Source organism: Camelus dromedarius, chromosome 6, assembly GCF_036321535.1.
Source record: "Camelus dromedarius isolate mCamDro1 chromosome 6, mCamDro1.pat, whole genome shotgun sequence".
In the NCBI taxonomy this organism is placed as follows: domain Eukaryota; kingdom Metazoa; phylum Chordata; class Mammalia; order Artiodactyla; family Camelidae; genus Camelus; species Camelus dromedarius.
In genome coordinates, this window is record NC_087441.1 from 29,940,385 (window position 1) to 29,964,085 (window position 23,701).

Below are 23,701 nucleotides of genomic sequence, written 5' to 3' on the forward strand. Positions count from 1 at the left end.
GCTCTTATTTTTACTGTCACTTTCTCTGATAAACATTCCCTGATGCCCTAAGTCTGGGCTAAGTGTTCCTTCTCACTCGATACGGTGACTGAAATATGCCAACATTCAATGACTATTTTGAATGACAGCACAAATATATGCACATTCTAGGTATTATAGCTAAAACTAATCAGGTTTCTTAAGATGAAGAAGGTCAAGTTTCAAGTCTAAAGACTTTACAAAAGGGTGGTTAGCAGGGAAAGATGATTTGCTATATTTGGATATTGATTTTGGTAACACTATCTTTTCTTATTTGAACATCCAGAGGAACCATGGTATTTTAGCAATAAAATAGCCATTCCATTTTTAACAGTAGCATGGTGAAGATAATGGTTCCAAGATAAAATAATTATCTATGAATTACAGTCTCAAATCATTCAGCAGGATACCAAATGATGAGTAAATGTTAACTGGGGAGTGTTGTAAGAACATACTTCAAAGTTATAGAAATGAACATGCGCACCCAAAGTACATGGTCTCTTAAATGACAATTATCAGCATTAACCTTTGTAAAAAAATGAACTGCATAATGAGTTATTTTATGTAACCTAATATAACATTGATAACTGAATTAAAACACAAAGATAATGCTGATCATACTAAAAATATAGAGATCGAAAAATACAGTTTTCTTCTTTTATACATACAACTGTATATAATTTCTTCACGGAGTAAGCAAATATTTTAACCTCCTTTGGGAAGTCAGTCTTTCACAGGGTTGCTGACATACTGAACTTGGTTACCTGAATCACATGTCCCAGTTAGGCCCACAAATACAGTACATAAATCATGATGCTGTTTTTGAAACTTTATGACATCAACCTTTCACATGACTTTCACATCTGCTTTGAGATAGTGGATATAGTATTTCTCTTATATATAAATTAATCTTTTGGAAAAATTTCTGTATTTCAGATGTCTAATGAGAAGTTAATTATCTTGAAGTTAATATGTAGTAGTATCTTTCCAGTAGTAGATTAGAATATATTATATTTTTTTGTTTTTGTATTTGCACATGGATAAACTGGTGGTATATATTCCTTCCATTAAATTAAATGAATATTATATTAATATTTAGTATCTTAAAACTAAGGTGAGAAGTCACTTTACCCAATCTTCTTTCCATATAGGGATGCCTCTACACATTCCTTGGCATATTATTAAATGCACGGATTCTTATAAGGCAGCACTTTTCAGCTTTTATAATTATAAGCAATAACGTTTTTCCTCATGCTGAATGAAAACTTGTTTCACTTTAATTTTAAGTCAGTGATCCAAGTTTTGCCTTCTGAAGCAATGAAGGTTAAATCTAATTTCCATTTCCTAGGGAAAGTCCTCAAATATCTAAAGAACAGTATTACTTCCTAAATCTTTTTTTAAGCTAAATATCCTTTTACCAAGCTAAACATTTAACAACCCTGATTTCTCAGAATTTCTTTTAAAATAAAGATCATAAATCTTCACCTGCAATTTGCAAATATATGAAACACACTTCCTTCTTTGATCTGAATCTTGTACAGATGAATCTGCAGTCCAGTAAGAACTCCTATTTCACAGAAATTGCTATCATAGTAACTTCCTCTGTTCTTCCCCCTAAATACTAGAATACAAGCTGCTTGAGGGCAATGCCCACATATTCCTCATCTTTATATTCCCAGTACCTACCACGATGCCTGAAGATAGAAAAACTTACTAACAAATGTCTCAAAGATAAATGAACAAGTGAGCCTACCTAAAGTTCTATCCTATTAATTTCATCTTGTTAATTGTGGCTCATAGTTCCACTTGCCAGGCTTTTTTTGATTCTTGACCACTAACCCAATACATTAGGTAACACTTCCAGGTTTATGTCATCAGAATATTTGATAAATCTCATATAAATCACTGATAAAGAATTTGAACATGACAGGATCAAACACAAGTCCTGTGCCTCATCACTGGGGACATCTTTAGGGCTTATTCTAGGTCATGCTATTCAGCAACTTCTACACCCATCAAATTTGTTAACTGATTACCATTTGGTCCATAGTTTCAACCTTGTTTGTGAGGATATAATGAAACATAATGTCAAATGCCTATTTAAACAAACCAGAGTTTGAACCATAAATCTGACCCTTACTGGCTTATGACTTAAGTAAATTTTTAATTTCTTTCAGTATCAGTTCATCATCTGTAATAGAAGGAATTATCTGGTTTGTCTCATAAGCTTAGTGCAAAAGTAAATGAGAAAAAAATCCATCTAAGTGTCAAGCCCTGGCTCTGGTACATATATAGGTTTCGACACATGGTAGCTGCCATTATTTTTGCTAAATTTGACATATGAGGTATCACACTGTATGATGAATTTGAAATTATACTAAGATTCAGGGAACTATGGGATATTAATTAGTTTGATATGTTTTATTTTGAGGGAACCTATTCTGATTCCTAATATTCATTATTTATGTTTCACTGGAGATCAAAACCAATCTGTTTCTTACATTCTACTTTCCTTTATAAAACCTGGAATGACATTTCACTGCTTTCCATCTTGTGACAAATTTCATATTTTCATGATTTTGCAAATATTTTTCTCCTATGTCTCTTACTCACACTGCATATCCTATCAGTACTCTAGGGTATAATTCACCTGGACCTTCCAAATCAAACTCATTTAATCAGCTTAAAGTGTGTTTACTCTCTGTCACAGTCTGCAGGTAGCATTTTACAGTGGATTTGAAATCTGATTCTAACACTTTTTAGCCAAGGCTCTGTAGACGTCTTACTTTTTTTAGGGTTAATTTTCAGAGCTGTAATGAAATGCTAATGGGTCCAACTTTGGTAAGGTATTAAATAGATTAAATAAGATAAGGTTTACAGAAAACATTAAATATGGTAGATTCCAGTTATGAGTCTATTTACTGATAACAGGACTAATTGCATCACCATAGATACTGATGGTGTTATAGACAACAAGACAGATTAATGATGGAGTTTTTAAAAATCCTTATTTTAAAATAAGAATTGTAATAGAGTGAAAATAACATTTTCACAAACTATTTGGTCTTAAAGAAAGTTATTTGCCTTAGCTGAGAATTCAATATTCCCATGTGAAATATAGGAGAAATAATACTGATTATGGAGTTGTAGAGATAATTAAATGAGAATATATATGTGAATAAACAGATATAGATATAGATATAGATGTGTGTGTTATGTAAACTCTGAAGATTATCTATCTATCTAATCTATGTGTGTGTGTGTGTACTAATTAGTATTAACTCACCTGCCTCCTCGCCCCCTTTGGGTTTGAGGTTCAATATCATGTAGGTTTCACTCTTTCATTTTGAGGAAAATCTTCCTTAAGGGGCAATGGTCACTGAGCGATTGGTAATAACATGCCTACAATGTAGGATTTATTAACACCTACAAAGAAGCAACAGCTCTCTTGTAAGTGTCATTAGGAATTATGAAGGGAATAGTTACAAAGTGATGTGGGTTTATACAACAGTTAAAATGCTTAGCCTGTGTAGTTTTCTATAGTTTTGTTTCTTCTCTCCCCATATTCTTTAAGGAAGCAATAAAGAAGAAAAAAAAAAGTTGAGAAAATCTAGCATAGCACTGGAGATAACAATGGTTTTTACATTAATTTTGATTAGTTTTCATCTGATTGGTTCTTAGACTATAAATGGTGGATGACACATATGGCAATTATCATCTTTATCATCATCAGTCATCACAGCTGTCATTTCTACTATAAATTTATCATGTGCTAAGTAATGTTCTAACCCTTTTACCTAGTATTTCATTGAATCCATAGAAAAACTCCATGAGTAGGAACTATTATTATCTTCATTTTATAAATGAGGAAATTAAGACCTCATTGAAGTTAGATAAATTGACTAGGCTTACACAGCCCACAAGGGATGAAGTCAGGATTTGAGTCAAGGCAGCCTGCATGCTTATAACCACTATACCAAAGTAGAGGGCATTGCACTGTGTAGTGGACATGATATTAAACTGGGAAGCACACTACACATAGTAAGGAAATCATCAGCATGCTTCAGTTGCCTCAGTACATAATAGCTATTTCCTATTTGCCTCATGGGGCTGTTTCAAAGATGAACAAAGTTGCCTAAATTCAAAAGTTGTAAGTTCCCTGAAGGGAAATATAAAAATTCAGAGCACAACAATTTATACTAGCTGCGCATGTTTGATGCACCTATGTATTTATTTTTTAGTTCATCTAGGGATACTTCAGAAAATAGACCTGTATTAAAGATTCTTACAGCACAAAAATAGTTATAATAGCCAACTGGTCAAGAGGACAGTACAAAGATAATTTTTATTCTAAATAAAACTGAAACTAAATGGTATCTTTTATTAATGCTTCTATATTAATCATATGAAGTGACAAAACCATTAAAAATTCCAGTGAAGACTGCATAAGAAAGAAAAATGCATTTATTTCCCACTTAAGAATGTATAATTCAACCCCCTTTCCTGAAATTACTTACTGACTTTTAAAAGCTAGCAGATTGGTGAAAAAATACTACACTGAAACCAAATAATGATTATTTCAGGAATTCAGGGATGGTTAATATTAGTCAGTTATTCATCTAGTCGATATCATTCATCATTCTATTTAAGGTAAAAAAAGTACATATGATTTTATCTCAAATGTATCTTCTCCTCCACCCCACTCCTCACAAATAAGCATATGATAAATTTCAATATCCTTGATTGAAAGAAGATATTTTAAGAATTCAGGAATAAAAAGAAGTTTTCTTAACATGATAAAGAAAACTTACTTTAAATTAACCACCAGCATATTTTGTGGTGAAAAGCACTCGTATTAAAATCAGGAATAAGACAGGAAGCTAACCTACCTCCTACTTAACATTTTTTGGGAGACTTAATCAATGCAAAAATACGAAATTAAAGTAGATATAGTTCTGGCAAGGAAAACACAATTATGATTATTTGTAAATAAAATTATTCAAAATATAAAAATAACTGAAAGAATCAACTAAGAAAACTTATAGAACTAACATAAAAGTGGTTGCATGTCAAATACATGTAAAAAAATCTATTTTGTCAACATTTACCAGTAATGATCAGTTAATAAATATACTGAAACAAAAAAATATAATGTTCACCATGGAAAAGAAAATATAAGATACAAGGAACAACTTTAATATAAGCTCATATGGATCATATTAAAAACAGTTTAGTGTGAGATATAAAATGTCTGAACAGAGAAGAGTATCATGTTCCTGGGTTGAGGGAGGAAAACTGAATAGTGTAAAAACAGCAATTCTTTACAAATAGGCTTGATGCAATTCCGATAACAATTTCAGCAATCTTTTTTAGGAAAGAGATTGAAATAGCGAATCAAAATGTCATTTAGAAGAACATATAAGTACATCACAGTATGAAAATTAGAAAAAGAAGAGTAAGTAGTAAAAGGTCTTGCTTTACCAGATATTACAATTTACTATAAAATAAATGTAATCAGGGCATTGTGATAAGAGCTAAAATGTAAGTATAAAGGAACAGATGATCCTTTAGCCATATCTGAATATAAATAAGACAAACGTGTATATATTCAGATACCATGATGTGTCAAGGAGAAAAGGATATATTAAGAAATAAATGTTTCTTTAAAGTAATATATTTGAGGAAAACTGATCTCCCCACATTACTAAATAATCTGAAAAGATTAAAGAGTTGGATCTAAAATAGAAATCACAGGTAATACTGTGGGATCCCAGCACAGATACTGAAAGTCATGTGCCTGGGTGAGATCACCATGAGAATGAGTGTAGTGAGAAAAGCAAATTGCTCCAAGGACTGAATCTTGGTATTGATTTCAGGTAATGAGAATACAGCAAAGAAGACTAAGACAGAGCAGCCCTCAAGTTTGAAATTCCCAGAACATCATGTCCAGAAAAGCAAACTGAACAGAAAGCTTTGAGAGCAATGGGTGATTCAGAGTAGCAAATGCTGCTGATAGACTGAGTAAAATGAAGACTGAGCGCTGAACACTAGCAGTTGGTGTATGTACTGATGGAGGTAAAGCCTGATTTTAGTAGCTCAAGGGAGAATGGTGGGAGAGAAATGGGTTCAGAGTAGAAACCCTTCTCCACATGAAAGGAGATGAATGAAGTGGTAAAGATCAAGAGGGGAAGTGGAGTCAAGAGAGTTTGGTTTCATTATTTATTTGTTTGTTTGTTTGTTTTGTTTTTTAAGACAGAAGAAGAGTCAAAAAGTGAGATTCAGAGGGAGGGGCGGATGGGCATGGGCAGACTAATGTCCCTGAGTGGGAAGGAGGACTGGAATCTACAGCATAAGTGGCCAGCTTGGTCTTTTCTAGAAATAAGAACAATTCATCCAAATTAATGGAAGAATCAGGTAATTGGGCATAGATGCAGAAAGGTGGGTGTGCCTGGGTCTGTTCTCTTCTGATTGTTTCTAATTTCTCAGGGAAATAAGACAAAGGATCAACTGAGAGTAAGGAGGGAAATGGACTGGAGAAAAGTGGCATGGTTGAAGAAAAGCACAAAGGTCCCATCTGAAGTGAGTGATAAGAAATAGATAGTGAGACTAGTCAGCAATAGTTGTCTGCTTTTCAACAGCCACATTCAGCTTAGAAGGTGCAGGTGTTGGCGGAAGAGGATTTAACCAGAGATGGAATTCACTGAGTAAGCAGAAGTAAAGGAGTGGCAAGAGAATGAATGTTACAAAGCAATGACAGTAAAGGATCATGAATATTAGCTGGTTAAGAAAGTGAGGGCATGACGGAGATAAGGAACAAGGAAAAATTGTGAGCATTGATAATGGGACTAAAAATGGTGACACTGGAGTATTATGAAGAAGTGAATTGGACAGAAAAGAAACCGCAGTCAAAGGAGAGGACAGTTGACCTTGACACTGCAGAGGCAATGCAGCTCCTGGGAGTGACAAGTTGTAGGATGAGATCATGGAGTCAGGACAGACACTGAAGTGAAGGGTATGGAGCATTTTATTTTATAGGCATCAGAATCACCAGGAATTATGATAGGAGTAGTGCTAGAAAAAATGGCAATGATACAGAGGAAAACTCTTCAAGGAATGAGAGGGGGACCTGTGGTTTGGTAGATGGCTTCAATAAGCAGGTATAGAGGGCAGATGTGTGGGGACATGAGATTCAAATCTGGGTGTTGTTATGGAGGAGAAAAGAAGGATGGTATGAAAGTGGCAAGGAGAAGCAGGGACACTGCCCTGCCTTCAGGCTCAGGGGAATGGAGAGTGAGAGAAAACAATGGTACCACTGAGAGTGCTGTTGGAAAACTAGGTTTCAGTTTGAGCAAAAGAAGAAAGCATTAAGGGAAGAGGGAGATTATGTAGGGGATTTTGCTGATATCTGATCATGAGTTCCACAAGGATCCATGGAAGGGTTTCAGAAGATGAGAGAGGCGGGAGATGAGTTCAGCAAAGGAGACATCCAGAGGTATGTGGGAACTAGAGTCTGGGGGACCCTAAGTAGTGACACAGGAAATCTGAATTTATCCATAGTCCTGATTGTTTCAGCAGTGATAGAGTAAGGAACATAAAAAACATAGGAACATTGAAAAAAAAAAAGAGCAGTCGAAATTCTAAGGAAATGGTTAAATTATGGGATATCCAATCAAAGACTGTAAAGATTTTAGAGACTATCTAGCAACATAATATGCTCACGATAGGTATATTTAAAAAGCAGAACATAGAACTACACTTATGGTATTATATAAATCTTACAAATACGTGCATTAAATTGGTGAGAAATAGCTAGAATATTAAATGTTTATCTTATTTTGAATTTTGGGTGACTTTTAGTTTCTCCTTACTGCTTTTCTATAATTTCCAAATTTCTTATAATCAGAAAAAAGACTTGTGATTTTTAAGTTGTGTCCTCTGGTGTTGTCTAAGATGCCCCTCATATTAACATACTATTTCTTTTCTTTTCTTTTTGATACATTTTTCTACTGTTCGCTTTTTTTTTAAATTGAAGTATAGCTAATTTACAATGCTGTATTAGATTATGGTGTACATTATAGTGATTCATATACATATATATATATTCTTGCTCATATTCTCTTTCATTATAAGTTATCACAAGCTATTGAATATATTTCCCTGTATTATACAGTAGGATCTTGTTGTTTATCTATTATGTATATATAGTAGTTTGTATCTGTTAAACCCAAATTCCTAATTTACCCCTCCCCCTCCTTTCCCCTTTGGTAACCATAAGTTTGTATCCTATGTCTGTGAGTCTGTTTTTGTTTTGTAAGTTCATTTGTATTATTTTTTAAATTCCATATATGTGATATCATATGATATTTGTCTTTCTCTGTCTGATTTACTTCACTTAGTTTGATGTTCTCTAGGGCCATCTATGTTGCTGCAAATGGTATTATTTTATTCCTTTTTTATGGCTGAGTAAAATCCCACTGTATTTATGTGTGTGTGTGTGTGTGTGTGTGTGTGTGTGTGTGTGTGTGTGTGTGTGTGTGTGTGTGTGTATACACACCACTTCTTTATTTAGTCATCTGTTGATGGACATTTAGGATGCTTCCACGTCTTGGCTATTGTACATAGTGCTGCTATGAACACCGGTGCATGTGTCTTTTTGAATTAGAGTTTTCTCCAGATAGATGCCCAGGAGTGGGATTGCTGAATCATATGGTATGTCTATCTTTAGTTTTTTAAGGAATCTTCATACTGTTTTCCATAGTGGCTGCACCAAACTACATTCCCACCAACAGTGTAGCAGGGTTCCCTTTTCTCCACACCCTTTCCAGCATTTATCGTTTGTAGACTTTTGAATGATGGCCATTCTGACTGGTGTGAGGTGATACCTCACTGTAGTTTTGATTTGCATTTCTCTGATAATTAGCAGTATTGATCATCTGTATGTCTTCTTTGGAGAAATGTCTATTTATGTCTTCTGCCTATTTATTGATTGGGTTATTTGTTTAGTTTTGTTATTGAATTGAATGAGCTATTTGTATATTCGAGAAATTAAGCCCTTATCAGTTGCATCATTTGCAAATATTTTCTCCCATCCATAGATTGTCTTCTCATTTTGTTTACAGTTTCCTTTGCTGTGCAGGAGCTTATAAATTTGATTAGGTCCCATTTGTTTACTTTTGCTCTTACTTCTATTGCCTCGGGAAACTGACCTACAAAAGCACTGCTACAATTTACGTCAGAGAATGTTTTGCCTATGTTCTCTTCTAGGAGATTTATGGTGTCTTGTCTTATGTTTGTCTTTAAATCATTTTGAGCTTATTTTTGTGAATATGCTATTTCTTGACATGAGTAGTGGTTTTTCAAGTTATAATTTTTAAATTACTTCTAAAAATGTATAATATAGTAAATGTCTTTTTTCCCACATGTTTTATTTCACACACAGACACAGACACACACACACACACACACACAAATTAAGTTCCCTGCAGTTTAGCTGGCCTCTGCACTCAGCATATGAATATATGTAAAGAGAAATGAGCACGTGGCCTTTGTTCTAGAAAGGCTTAGATGAATACCTGGCATACAGAGGTTTCAGGGTCACAGAGGCTGCTGTGTCCATGACATTGACATGGAACACAGGTGCCTAGGGTTGGTCCAGGGGTACGGCCTCCCGGCCCAGAATGCAGTCGATAAAATCCTGGCATGCATGCCTGAAAGAAAAGGAAACCAGTTAGGACAGCCAAGTTAGAAATCTCTCTTTAGCAACACTTGGGTTCTTCAGTAATTAAAAAGAAGGATTTCTTCCCACCCTCCACCCACCCCCCATCAGCGTTAAAGGCAACACTAGTGTCACTTTTGATTCCTAATGTGTATTTCTGCCTGGTTTGTGGAGTACACAGGCACCTGTGTCATCAGATTTAAGCAAAGGAAAGCTGTCATTTGCAAATACCACTCAGGCTGAACAAACTTTAGTCTTCTTTTTCTTGAGAAAGAAGTTCGTTTTTAAAAAAAAAACTGTCATATGGACTAAAGTGAGAGTTCCAGTGTCCTTGACAACCTAAAATCTGCTTCTGCTGTGCTTGGTGAGTAACTAGCAAATGTCCAATGAGACACAGCAAAAAATTAAATAAATAAAAATGTGTCTTGGTTGCGTTATTTTTATCAGTATAATTTAAAGACTATAAAAGTAAGAAATTCAAAGTAATAAAACCTCTACATGTCTTGGGAATATTAGGCCACCAATAAAATGTATCTTTCCTTGATCCAGTTTCTCATTTTGCAATAAAAATCTGAGCGCAAACAGGAAACTGCTAGCAAAGCTGACATATGCAAAATCAAGACTCCATCTTCATTCGGGTTTATTATGTAAATGTGTCAAGAAACATCTCTGGCTTTTTGGAAGAGAGCCCACAGCTCTAAAGAAAGAAGGAGAACAATTTTGTGTTCTGGGCTCAAACCTTAGTATGCAAAGTTGCTGCCTTTATCAGCCATTGTTTGATTTATGAGTAAGAGGTTAGAGTTAGTTTTTCAGAGTCCACTGAAGATTATAAAGGGACATTAGCTATGTAGAATTTTTTTCACATGGTATCTTGGTCCCACTGATGAGAAAAGTGATTGGAAAAAAAAAAAGTAGGGAAAAAATACTGGATTAAGAACTTCTTAATGCCTTTGCATCCTTCGGGTTCTGGACTAGGTCATCCAGAGTGGAGTATGTAAAGAGGTTCCTTAGAAAGAGAAAACGATCAATAGTCAGCATTCTCCTTGTTTGTTTTGACTTGGATAATGTGAGAGTTCTTCAATTAAGCACTTAAGAGTCTCTCTGCTTTTATCTCAGTCTGTAAGAAATTCTAATGAGGTTTAATAATGTCCTGGCTTTGAACAAGCTTATAATACCGGGAATAGTATTCAAAATATTTTGATTCGTATTTGTCTTATGCTGGACCTAATCATGTAATAAGTTTATTCATATTATTTAAAACCAAGCTTCATTTTGTCATCGTTACCAAATAAGGTCTGAAAATTATGGCTGAGGAATTCATTTAAGCATAACAGAAGAAACAATCCAATTCTCAGGTGTATTTTAAAATGTTACATAGTATGAGTTGTTCCATCTTGAGCATGCTGACTATAGAATAAAACTGGATTTTCTTTACATAGATTTTATCCTTGGATACCTATATAATTATTGTTCTTTTACTGTTTTATTTACTTGTGTGTGTGTGTGTGTGTGTGTATCTGTTGTAAAAATCACACAAATTGAGAGTTCCTACCTCTGCCTTTTTATATCAAACAAACATTTACAACAAGTCTTAGAGGAAGAACAATGTTAAGAAACAGTACTTTTCATTGAGGAATCATACGAAACTCCATGATATGGACTGAAATCTGAAGGAGCACTGCAGACGTTTACTGTAATACACCCAATTTCTCCCATTACTAGGGCTCTTATCTGGAAGGATAGCGGGACAAAGTAGAAACGCACCCCTAGCGAGAGTACAAGCCTGGGCTTCAAGTCAAGCTCTGTGTGGAAGCTTCTAGGGCATCTCAGTGATTCTCAACCCGGGCTGTACCTAGCATCATCTGAGAGTTTTAAATACTGTTACTTGACTCCACCCTGCAAAGATTCTAGCAGAAGTGGTGGAGTGTAGGGCCAGGGTTTGTTTTAAAACTCCCAGGAGGGTCTAACAAGCAGCCAGGATTAAGAATCTCTGGCATGCTCTTCATTCTATGCTAGGAATGTGTGTCTTTGAAGGGCACACAGACTCTGGTACTACGACGCAAATGAAGACAGAAGCCTTGATTTCACAAGTTAATTTTGCCTGGGGATACAGGCAAATCGATCGGTATCTTTGAGATGTGGTTTCCTCATCCCACAAATGAGCAGATGTATCAATTCAGCTGATTTCTGAAGTTTCTACAGTTCTAACATTCTAGATTAATTTTGTGTCTTCATAGATTTCTAAGAGCAAATAAAAAGAGACTATTCCGTAACATAGGAGTTACAAACTTAAAATGCATTTTGTAAAGGAATGAGATGCATTTATTCCTCTTTAATCCCCTCCTTTCCTGAATTCTTTTGGTATTTATTCTTTCCATTTTTTAATTTTTTGAGGATGTTTTTGAAAATCAGATGTTTTCCTTTTCAGTCGTCTGGGACAAAATTCATGAGAATGATAATGCTTGAGTCAGGAACAAAAGAGGAAAGATGATAGCTACTTTTTAAAGTCCTGCCTAAAGTCATTTCTGGAACAAAATGAAGAATTACAGAAAAGCAAGTAAATTAACTCTGTCCTAATCTTATCCCTTTCTTTCTAACTCAAACTTTTCCAAGCTCTCCTCACTTGTGCTGAAATTATTCATAGCTCAATTTTCTTCTGCTTTCCTTCTATCTTTAATTTATTTTCATAACATGGTATCCCAACAAAACGTTAGAATTAAATTGCACAAAAATGTGGGAGGGTGGAGAGAAGGGGATGGGAGACAAAGAAAGTAAAGAGCCAACATGTTCCAGGTGCGGAGTTACACAATATCCCCTCTACCCTCCTCAGAGTTTAACAATAAAAATAGATACTTGTGTTGTTGCCAGTAAAAACACGATCTTGTATCTTTACGTGGGTTTTGTAATCAGGCAATCCTAGGTTTAATTCCTGTTCCACCACGTACTAACCTATGATTTGTACAGGTTTTAAATACTGTGGGCTGAAGTTTCCTCATCTGCAACATAAGGATATTTTATAACTTACTTGTTGAGTGAAAGTGTATCTAGGTGTTTTGAAACAGACTTAGCCAGGTTCCAGCTGCAGTTTGGCTGTTTCCGAACTGTGTGATAATGGGCAGGTTTCCTAACCTGCCTGAGTTTCCATTTCCCATTCACAAAATGGGAATCATATACACTTAATGATGTTGGTGTAAGTGTATTAAAGAATGTACTTGGCATTGTGCAGGATACAGTAAGTGCTCAATAAATGGCCAATTTTGTGTTTTTTTCTAATAAGGTTGTTGCGGATTAAATGAGATGATGTATGTGTGGTGCTTGACATACAATAAACCAACATAGGTGCCTTTATTCTACATAATTTAAAAAGTATAGTTACTGAGAATACACTAAAAACAAAAGCAACAGTGATTGTTCTACACTGCACTGGGAAACAAAATCACAACGGATACTACTTACCCATGCATGTCTCTTAATATTTTAATGTACATGGAAAGAGTCTTTGGATCTTCATGTGCAACAGAAGCAGTAAAAAGTATTCCTAGAAATGGGCATGTGTAAGGAAAAAAGTCTGTTCTCACTATTTTGTCTTTTCAGTTTGAGTTGATAATAGGTATAAATTGAGAATTTAAAACATTGAATAATTGATTTACAATGCTGTGTTAGTTCCAGGCGTAAAACAAAGTGACTCAGCCATATATACATACATATGTGTGTGTATGTGTGTGTGTGTGTGTGTGTATATTCTTTTCCATTATAGGTTATTAAAAAATATTGAATACAGTTCCCTGTGCTATACAGTAGGTCCCTATTAAAAAATTACTTTTGATGGCCAAGTGACAGCTTGTGAGTGGTGATCCACTACACACTAGCCATTCAACTGTGAGCTTGAAGCCCCCTTAAAAAGAGTAAAAGGGGAAAGCAGCTGAAATGAGCAAAATTCACAATGATCTCTAGGTCTAGAAATCAGAGACTCACAGGTGATCTCTATGCTCTTACTGCAGAGAACCACATACTCAGTGTTGAGTAGTTCCCATTTCTACATACAATCTAACTTGAGTTTAGGTCAGTTTAGGCAACAAATGTTAACTGAGATGTGGTGAGAAGGAGTGTAGGTAAAGGATGGTAAACTCAGTGGCTCCCACACCAACAAATGTGGTAAGGAAACTGTGTCCTTTATTTGACTTCTAAAGATAACCTAGTCTCTACTTGAAATCATAAATTATAATAAGGCATTTCTTGAACTCACATTTTCAATAAATAGGGCTACAATGTAAACAACACTATAGGTAATAGGCAAAAGCTAAGTGTCTTCACAATTGGCTATATTTACAGCGGTAACCAACACTTAATTTTGTTTATTTGTAACCACATTTCTGGATAGAAACACAAAATGAGTAGCTTGTAAATGCAGATGTCTCTAGAACACATTAAATTTGGTGAAAACATTGAAAAGGAATTGCTTTGGGTCATGAATACACATATGCTACTAGAATGGGATGTATTATTTCAAAACTGTCCTTAGTTCTTGCTTTGATGATTAGATTTTATGCCTGAGTAATTACACTTTAGAATCAAGATGAATTATAAATAAGATGTATAATGGATTAGAGGCAATGGGTTGTGGAGAAAACCTCAGGTACCTTATTATAAAAGATAGGTCTTTATCCCCGTAATCTCTTCACTAAGATATTATTTGTAAAAGTTAAATTGCTTCTACAAAATAAAAATCTAGAAAATTGACCAATTCTGAAGATAGTCAAAAGACTATCCCAGAAAGTAAAAAACAAACAATCAAAAATCCCTATAGTTTCAAAAATATAATGACTTAGCGATAGTGGCACTTCGGAGGAATATATGTCCTTCTGAGAAGCTTATGTTGATGGGAACAGTCTCTTATTTGGTGCCTAACTTCTGTCATGTTCTGTATAAAAACAGTCTTTCAAAACCCGATATAATCCTATCTCATAATCACTGCATTTGAAATGTCTCTAACTGTTCAGGAAAGGTGCCAAGAAAACAGATCAGATACAATAAATGGGCCTTAGGAAAACTCTAATTTCCTGTTTTATATTTTTACAAATTTTTTAATTTTTATTAAATATTTCCCTTCAGTTCTGATTCCTACTTCAACATCTCCTTACGGTGTCTCACACAATGAATGGAAGATCACATAAAATAGGTTGAGGGTATGCATCAAAGTAAAACTGATTGCAGCAAAGGTAGTTCTGGGAGGATTCCCATCTGGCTGGTTAAGTGAGTTGAGCTTAACCAGGTTAGTTAGAGCCAGCTTACCTCACAGGACAAGCCAGAATAGCCCGGGGGGCAATCACATCTTTCTATCAAGTGAGCTGGAGGCGTCACTGCTGTTATGCGTCCTTGTTCAGCTACCTCCATTGAGATTTCAGAAATCCTGGAAACAATGAGCAGATGCTTAGATGGACCAGTAATTTAAGCTCACCTAGGAAACACTCAGTCCTACAAGAAGAGTCTTCTCAGGGTTTTGTCAATAACCTCAGTTTGTTCTGTTGTTTTGAAGCTGCTGAATTCCAGGAGCCTCTGTGCCCCATCTTATTCCTGAATCTTTGCCTCCTCAAAGGGTGAGATTACACATTTGTAAATATTTCACATAAATCATAAAGCATTTAGGAAATTAGATATCTGACGTCCTGTTGAGAAGTTATTATAAAGATTTTTTTCCTCCACTTTTAAAAATGTGAGTGGCTTCAGGTAGGCATAGCCAATTAATTAGACATTTACAGTCTTTCAAACAGATAACCCAGGGTGATTCCCTGTTAGAGTATCTCCTGGAGTTACCAGTGAAATTGCTTTTAATTTGCAACGGCCCCAATTTCTTGCTCTTGAATCTCTGAATATCCTTTCAAGAACTTTAGAAAACCATCTAGGAAACAACGATTGAGAATAATCTAATAATACTGATGTCTTTCTGAGGATAGAGAACCTTTCAAATTAGTGTTTTGTTAACTTTATTGAATAAATTCTTCAAGTAACTTAACTCACCTTTCCTACTGGTAGAAAGGCCTTTATAATTGAAAAAAAATATTCACAGTGAACATGGTGATACCCTTTTCATTAATTTGAAATTATACATTTAAAATATACGCAGTCCATAAACTCAGACTATTTCATGACTAACTGGTAACATGAAATGTTCTGCAAATAAACTTTTAAATGAGACAATGAATAGTTTTGCTTCAATAAAAGCCACCTCCAATCGCTTAAGGAGCTTGAGTCATAAACTTTATAACAAGCATAGGTAGGTTTTATTGACACTGAATTATGAATGCATATTCTGACTCCACTCACAATGTAATCTGCAGTTTGACGACCAGCCAACCTTTATGAAACACGTGTTCAGTTAAAATTCAGATTTCACACTGTCCTCCCTGTAGGACGCATGGTAGTTGTCATCTGTAAACACACCTCTCCCCTCCTATAAGGAAGACTAGATTTTCTGAGGAAGTAAGAAAGTAACTTGGTATTTGTTGACAAGTCATCTCTGCTGGCATCTTGTGGTATTTTACAGTCACCTTCCCATCTACTGTACATGCATGCACACAGCAGACTAGTGAGGATTTAAAAGCCAAGAGAAATCTAAATGGTGTCAGCAACAGATATTTCTGCAATACATCATTTTTCCTCAGGGAATCAGAGAGGAACTGTTTTGCCTGAATCAGGGATTTAGCCAAACTCAGGCTTCTATTTAAGTGAATACTGAAAAACAAAGTTGTTACGTTCTTCAAATAAGTGTAAGAGAAGACAAAAGCAAAGAAAAAATTAATTTCAGCATTGACAATATGTACAAAGTCCAAATCTCAAATCATATGTATAATTCTTAACATCTCTTCTTCTGAGACTTTAAATTTGTAACTGAATAAAGATGCATCTTAGTAGGGTTATGACTTAACTACTTCAGGGGGAAAATGAGCATCTTTTTGACCTTTCTCATAATTTCACTGTCTTACAAAATCAAGTGCCAATCCGTGGCTTTGTTTTTATTGTTGCTTGATGCTCACTCTAGTTTTAACTGAACCTAGAAAAAGTTGTCTTTATTTAATGTTTCAAAAAATAAACTCCTAAGCCAAAGGATATTATTTAGTGAGGTATGTGAAAGGTGATAAGAGAAAGAGACTTATGGGGAAAAAAGCAACCTCACAGGAAGGTGGAATCTGCGTGGGAGAGGCAAAGAAAATATAATGAAAAATGCATGACATGATTGTTTCTATCCAATCCTCTAACAAAATGTTCTGTGTACTACCAAACTTTTTTACTGAAACACAGAACACCTTGCAAAATAATATATTCGCACATTCACAGAGAGGTACCTGCTGTCTTCTATGACGTGCAAACCTGCTTTGACTTCTGCCACCTGAGTTATAGCTGATATTCTAAAATAATTAACAATATACCTGACAATATATTTTGGGACATGCTTTTTATTATTTGCATAAAAATAATCTCCTGTTAGAAATGAGAAATACAGAAAAGAAATCAAAGTAATACAGACTTGAAAGTGAATTTCGGTCCTTGATTTGGTCCCTACTTTTGGTAGAATCAGAAGAGCAATATGGATCTTCTGCAACAAAGAAAAGATTTTCTGCTGCATGTTTGGCATAATGTAAACATTTGAAATATGGCATTTTTATATTCATTGGTTTGCCAGTGAGAGGGTTCATAATTATGTTTTCCTGCACTGATCTATTTTATGATATAAGACAATTTTTAATTCATTGATTTCATATTCTTACAGGATATAACAGAGAAACTGATATGCCAGAGAAATTGAGACTCTGTGTATGAAGTCAACAAGTTGCTGCCTCCAGTCTATGAAACTTAGCTACATTGGTGCAATGCCTCATTTGATCTCATTGGATAAGTTGTCCCTTACACTTGAGGGACATGACCATGTGTACTCACGGTGTTGAAGTATCCCGGCTTCTCCGTTGTTTATTTTCTCTTTATTCTATCATTTTTTATGTGTATCTTACTACTAATTCTACCCCCTCCTCAATGGTATATAAATATGCTTATTTCTCTCTCAGATTAAACAATCATCCCTTGATCTTTGGCACGATCAATTTTCTCCCTTTTATACTTGGATGTTTTTTACTAAAGTTTACCTGCTTTGTCTCATGATATTTCCATAGGTAGCCTTGATAAGAATATAATGGATATCATATAGTACACCCAAGAAGTCTTCACGGGTCACAGTTCTACTGATTCGAGGATCATCACCATAATATTTCCATTCTTTCTGTTAACAAGAAAGGAAACCACCTTGACAAAACTGAATGCAGAACCACTGGCATCCCGGCACCCAACAACTAACAACCTTACCTCTGTCATTTCAATTTCATGCCTTGTCAGTTGGCCGATTAGAGGAGCAGCCATATGCCTGATGATAATTCTCGCATGAGAAGGAGTCCCACCTCGAATGATAACTTGAGGATTATATGTAGAGAAACCTGTCTCTTCCCGAGCCTCAAAATAGATTGCATACTTGAGCTTGCCACCATAGGCCATCAACTGACAAAATAAAATGGAGAATAATGCATTAGATAAGTCTGCAAATAGCATTATTCTAAAAACATATTTTATCTTGTTCTCATGCGACTTCAAAGTTGTCCTTACCTTTCTTCCTTCAAATTGTTCTGGAAGTTTCCAATAAAAAGGTTCCAAATGAAGATCTTGTCTTACTAGATCCATGTGTGCAACAATCTCTGGAGGTTGAAACATGATGCCTTTGGTAGTTGTGTGCTGCAATGCCTCATCCACCAGGGGCAGGATAGTCTGCTCAGGCTTCAGAGTCACCTGCAAGGGATCAAAACACAGCAGGTAGCCTCCTTTACAACTGAGCTGTAGACTGCACGTCTACCTGCAGCCCCATTCCCTTCTGACGAAGTGTTCTCACAAGGACCAGAACTCGTGCACAATGAGCAGGTCAGAGGGGAGAAACCATTCTGACATGTTTGCGTAGTGAAATCCACAACATCTGTGAAACTGGTCTGTCACACTATCAAAAAGTGGAGTTTAAAAGTAGAAAGAGTTACAGGAAAATTAAGGTAAAAAAGAACATATTTCCACCCTAAAAAGCAGCAATTCTCTAAGGCTGGTTGGAATAAGTGCACAAGTTCTGGTTTTCATTACTGCGTGAGCACATCTCTACCTTCAAACACGGGCACCCTCGCGCTTTAGAAAGTAGCTTCTTCCCATCCCCCAAAACACGATGTTTCCCTCATAACGTTTTCCTTTTTCACTTGGTGTCTATTTCCTTACCCACAATAAGTGAACTATTTTTAAGGAAGAATATAAAAGGTATTTACCCCCACTGTCTAATGGCACATGGCTCCTTCAGCAGTTCTAAATGTGTACAGGGGAAAAGGTTACTTAAATGTTTTGCCGTTGCCTCCTGCCCCTCAGTGCCTGGCTAAAAGACGCCAGCAGGAGCTCACATTATACCATTACATGGCTCACCAGTTCCTTACTCACCCACGTGCGAATCAGTCCTTTTGCTTCAGAGCACTGAGTAGTAGCACCGAAGCAATAGCAGCTGCTGCAGCCAAGTGGGTTCTTGGCATCACGTCCGAATGTGCCAGGCCTGCACCTGTCGCAGTGGACACCTTCCACATTCACCTGAAGAAGGATGAGAGTTCCTCAGAGTCCATATGGTGAAGTTATGAGAGAAATAAACTCAAGAAGGAATAAAAATGCTTTATGACTAAGGATATTGTATATTGTTTTTTAAGTTTAAGCAGCCTGTTTCCTACTATTGCACTGTGAGGAGTATGAGAATCATGAGAATTTCAAAAGTAGAATAAAAACACTGATTCTTAGACAGTGGTGTGATGCAAAGTTGTAAAAAATACAGGCAGGATATCAAAATATAGATTTATAAAATTATTAATGAATACTGTGCATACACTCATATAGCATGTATTAAATATGACTTATAATCATAATTATAATACGCAGTAATGAAGCATTGTACTTTGTTTTGTCCAGGACTTTTAATGGCAGAAGCTGCTGTTTTCCTAAATTCTCAAGACTATTTAACAATCACTCCTCAGATTTCATCTTCTTGTTTCCTCTGTCCCTCTTTGCATAGACTTTTTCTTGAAAAGATATCTCTGAGACAGTCTTCACTGCATTTTTCCCTGGGATTGATTTTTCAGAAATATCTAAGGGGGAAAAAATCCTTCTTATCCTTTTTAGTTGACTGTTTTTCTACATCATTTAACAATATTAATGAGGGCTGAAATTTGCATATAGTCACTGTTTCTAATGTCGGTGTTTATACATGATGAAATTTTACTAAACTTCCACAGCAGTAAATATATTTTTCAGTGTACAGCAATTGTGGATTAATTTGAGGAGAAATTTTTTTTTAATATGGCTTATTATTTAGCAGTGATTTTCTCTGATGATACTTAAGAGAACTGTCTTTTTTTTTCCCTCCCTAATTATTCTTGTTGAAGCAAAGTGAATATGTATAGGCAAATTGAACTTCACTATTGAAAATAAATCATTTACACCAGCTAGAAAAATAGTTGGGTTTTGGATGAAAATATATTCTTAAAAAGCAGTGCTGATCTGTATGCCAGATAAAAACTCTGTGTCTTGCAATGAATATTCGTCTGTCTGTTTGGCTTAACGACACAAGAATAAATAGCTGAATGAAGTTAAGACTCAGCAATGGAAATAGAATTGAGTGAGGTTTTTCCTTACTGAATTTTGGCAGTACATACCTTACAAGTACACTGCCCAGTCTGATCGACACAGGAGCACTTTTTAGTTTCTAAATCACAGGTTGAGTCATCAGTCCCTGGCAGGAAGCAGTCACAGGGATTACAGTGAGGGTAGTTCCAGTGACCTCGAATGCACTCTGTACATCTTGCACCAGAGAATTTTGGATGACAGTTGCATTGGCCCGTGTTTATATTGCACTGGAAATCCAAAGATCCTACCAAGCTGCAGTTACAAGCCTATGGAAGAGATAAAAACAGCAATGATTTAACACCATTTCATGGGAAGTCTCTTTAAATTTTAACTCTAATGTTTCTATGCTTCCATTAAACACATATTAATCCTGTGTCTGTTATATACTCTGTACTGTTCTGGGTTAGTCACTTGGGAAACATCAGTGAACATAATGTTAAAATTGCTTCCTGCATTTACTAAAATATATGTGTCCAGAAAGCATAAAGCTATTGAATAGGAAAGAAACTGTGTTTTCTCTGTCTTTGCAGCAAGGACGAGTTATGTATAGGTTTTCTTTAAACACTTCTTGTTTCAAAGATTGAACTTTAGAGTAAGTCATTTTACCTTATCATTTCATCTTTACAGCATTTATAATGAAGAAGAGAAGTAATCATGTAAATATAACTCAATGGAATAAGCATGATATAATAAGGGAACTGCACAATGCTATGAGAACATAAAAAGCACCCAATCAGATGTGGGGAAACCAGAGAGAGTTTAGAAGAGAAGTGACATCTAGCATGTTGTTTTTGAGAATTTAGTTTTATAGACAAGCACGATTTGAACTGCTTTGCTGCTAATCTTTTTTCTTTTTCCTAGCTAGACATAGAATTTTCTCTTTATGTAATTTAAAATTTTGCTAGAATTTTTAAAAGTTTGAGTCCTTTTATTAGTTTACTGAGATATGGAGAGTTCTTTCAGTTTGAGAACAAAATTGCTTTTTAATTCAATGCTATTTCTTTGATTTTGTTTTTGATCTTCTGTTCTAATTTTTCAATTTTCTTCTTCAGGATCACATATAATTCTTAAAGTACACCACTTTTGTCTGTCTGCCAAATCTATAATATACTAATGTCTTCTGTAGTCATTTCCCTATTTGTCTCTCAAGTTTGTTCTCCATTTTATCCCTCCTATTTGACAAAATGAAAATTCTGTTGTATGTATATACCACCAGTGCTTATTTTAATTACACTATTGCATTTTTAGCTTCTTTTCAATAATTTCTTTATTTCATCTCAGCAGCAGTCTTCACTTGCTGCTCATCCACGTCTTTTCGTCGTCTGATCCTTAAGGCTTGCTGCTTCTGATTTACAGAGCTCATGGCTCCTTGCAATCTAATTAAAACTTGAGTGGATTTCTAAAATGTTTTTTAAGATCTTTAAATAAATCATTTTCAGAGATCAGCTGTGCCAGTGATCACTCTACTGTCTCTGAGCTCTAAACTCACTCCTCCTTGCCCTGCTTTGTGATATCATAGTTAGATCCTATGGACGTTCCTCTGTCCAAGCAGAAGAATGTTCGGCTTAGTCAACAGAGTGTCCTGGAGAGACCCAAATAAGGCCATAGTGATGGGAAGACACTTTGGTACTAGATTCTGGCTCTTCATTACCATCACCATCATTATTATTTAATTGTTTAGCACAGGAGCCCAGAAGCCCAGAAAGAATTCCAGCTATGCCCTCAGGCCACTGTCTCCTCTGAGCAGCTTAGGTCTCCACACAAGCTCTGGCCATGGCTGCTTCTAAGTAGGTCCAGTATGCCCATATCCTCCAACAATGGTGGGCAGCTTTTATAGACCAGCACTTGCCCACAACCTCGGGCAAGTTTCTATTATTGTTTTTATTTTACTACCAGCAGGTGGTGTGTTCCAGTGGTAGCCACACTCTGTTCAAATGTGTCTGAACTTAAGCCTTGCTGGGAGTGCGGAGCAGTAGGATGTGGGGGGATATACCCTCTCCTAGTCCTTGGTTCCTTTATTGTCCACTCTCCATCACCCTAGAAGTGGTAGGGTTTTAATATCCCTCTTTTATCCATTTTAGTAACTAAAAGCATTTTACCAGTTAACAATTCTTTATATTCTACTTTCCCTGTTTAAATCAAGTGGGTACCACCTCTCTGTGTGTCTGAGTTTGTCACCACACAAATCTATGAACTGACTCTTCTGGGTGCTGTCCTATTACCCTTCTCAGATCTACAGCTCATAGGCATAGCAGCTTGCCAGACTCCAAGTATGGTTGGATCTCATTTCGCATTTCTCACATTTTCATTGCTCAGCTTAATTCTTACATCCACCACTAGTAGGGATATTCCTGCTTCTGCTCCTGCCAACAGAAGTTTACTTATGGGACAATTGTTTCTAGGATATGATGTACAATCACCAGTTTCTCATCTATTACCTCTTTCCTGTCCAAATGTTTGGCGAAGTAGTTTTCCAGATTCTGATATTAAAATATCACCTGGCCTTATTTTTGGTGTCTTTATGATGAAATATTTTCTATGTCTTCATTGCAACCCAGTAAAAAGGCCTGCCATAGGAGATGCTACTAAAAATTATTTTAACCCCAAAGATCTAAAATGTGATTGTTTATTCTACTACAAACATGGCCACGGTTTCCAAAGCACAGAACAAACCATTGCCATCTCCCCAACTAACTTGTCCTCATAAAACATCAGATGTAGAAAGAGAATTCAAAATAAGGAAGATTGACTTATTCACTTATATAATTTTTCCTTGACTCACTTAAACAAAGTTGGTCATAATCAGAAATAGAAAATTATGATATGTTATGGAACCTATCATCATGTAATAAATTTAAAAACTGTTCTATGAGATATTTAACTAAAATAAATGTCCTAGACTTTATTAACTAAAATAGCTGTCTTTAGACTTTAACTAAAATACGAAATGTCTGCTACTCAATTTATTATATAAAACTGAAGCATTAATTCTTAAAGACCAGTCAACAATACAAATAGACATTGGGATCCCTCCAAATCAGGAAGCTTATTCAGGAAGATATAGTGGAGAATAAATGATACCATTAACCATATGTTTAGATAGCATGATAGCCAACATCAGACTTAAATCATAATTAGATGTAATGTTTGTTTAGCAATGGAGGATTTATGCAGTGTTCCCCTGCTAGTGAAAGATGGCAGGTTTTGTATTCTACTTCAATAAAAGCTCAAATG

The 23,701-nt window shown here is 35.6% G+C and overlaps 1 protein-coding gene across 1 annotated transcript in view; it reads right to left on the bottom strand.

Annotated features, from left to right (window-relative positions):
- LAMA2 (laminin subunit alpha 2) overlaps nucleotides 1-23,701 on the bottom strand; it is a 520,519-nt gene that overhangs the window by 159,562 nt on the left and 337,256 nt on the right. The window contains exons 23-29 of the mRNA XM_031456303.2: nucleotides 20,497-20,733; nucleotides 19,241-19,384; nucleotides 18,383-18,562; nucleotides 18,089-18,277; nucleotides 17,872-18,005; nucleotides 15,026-15,143; nucleotides 9,591-9,725 (exon numbers count right to left, since the gene is read on the bottom strand). Coding sequence (XP_031312163.2) covers nucleotides 9,591-9,725; nucleotides 15,026-15,143; nucleotides 17,872-18,005; nucleotides 18,089-18,277; nucleotides 18,383-18,562; nucleotides 19,241-19,384; nucleotides 20,497-20,733 — 1,137 coding nt within the window. The remainder of the gene's footprint in view (nucleotides 1-9,590; nucleotides 9,726-15,025; nucleotides 15,144-17,871; nucleotides 18,006-18,088; nucleotides 18,278-18,382; nucleotides 18,563-19,240; nucleotides 19,385-20,496; nucleotides 20,734-23,701) is intronic.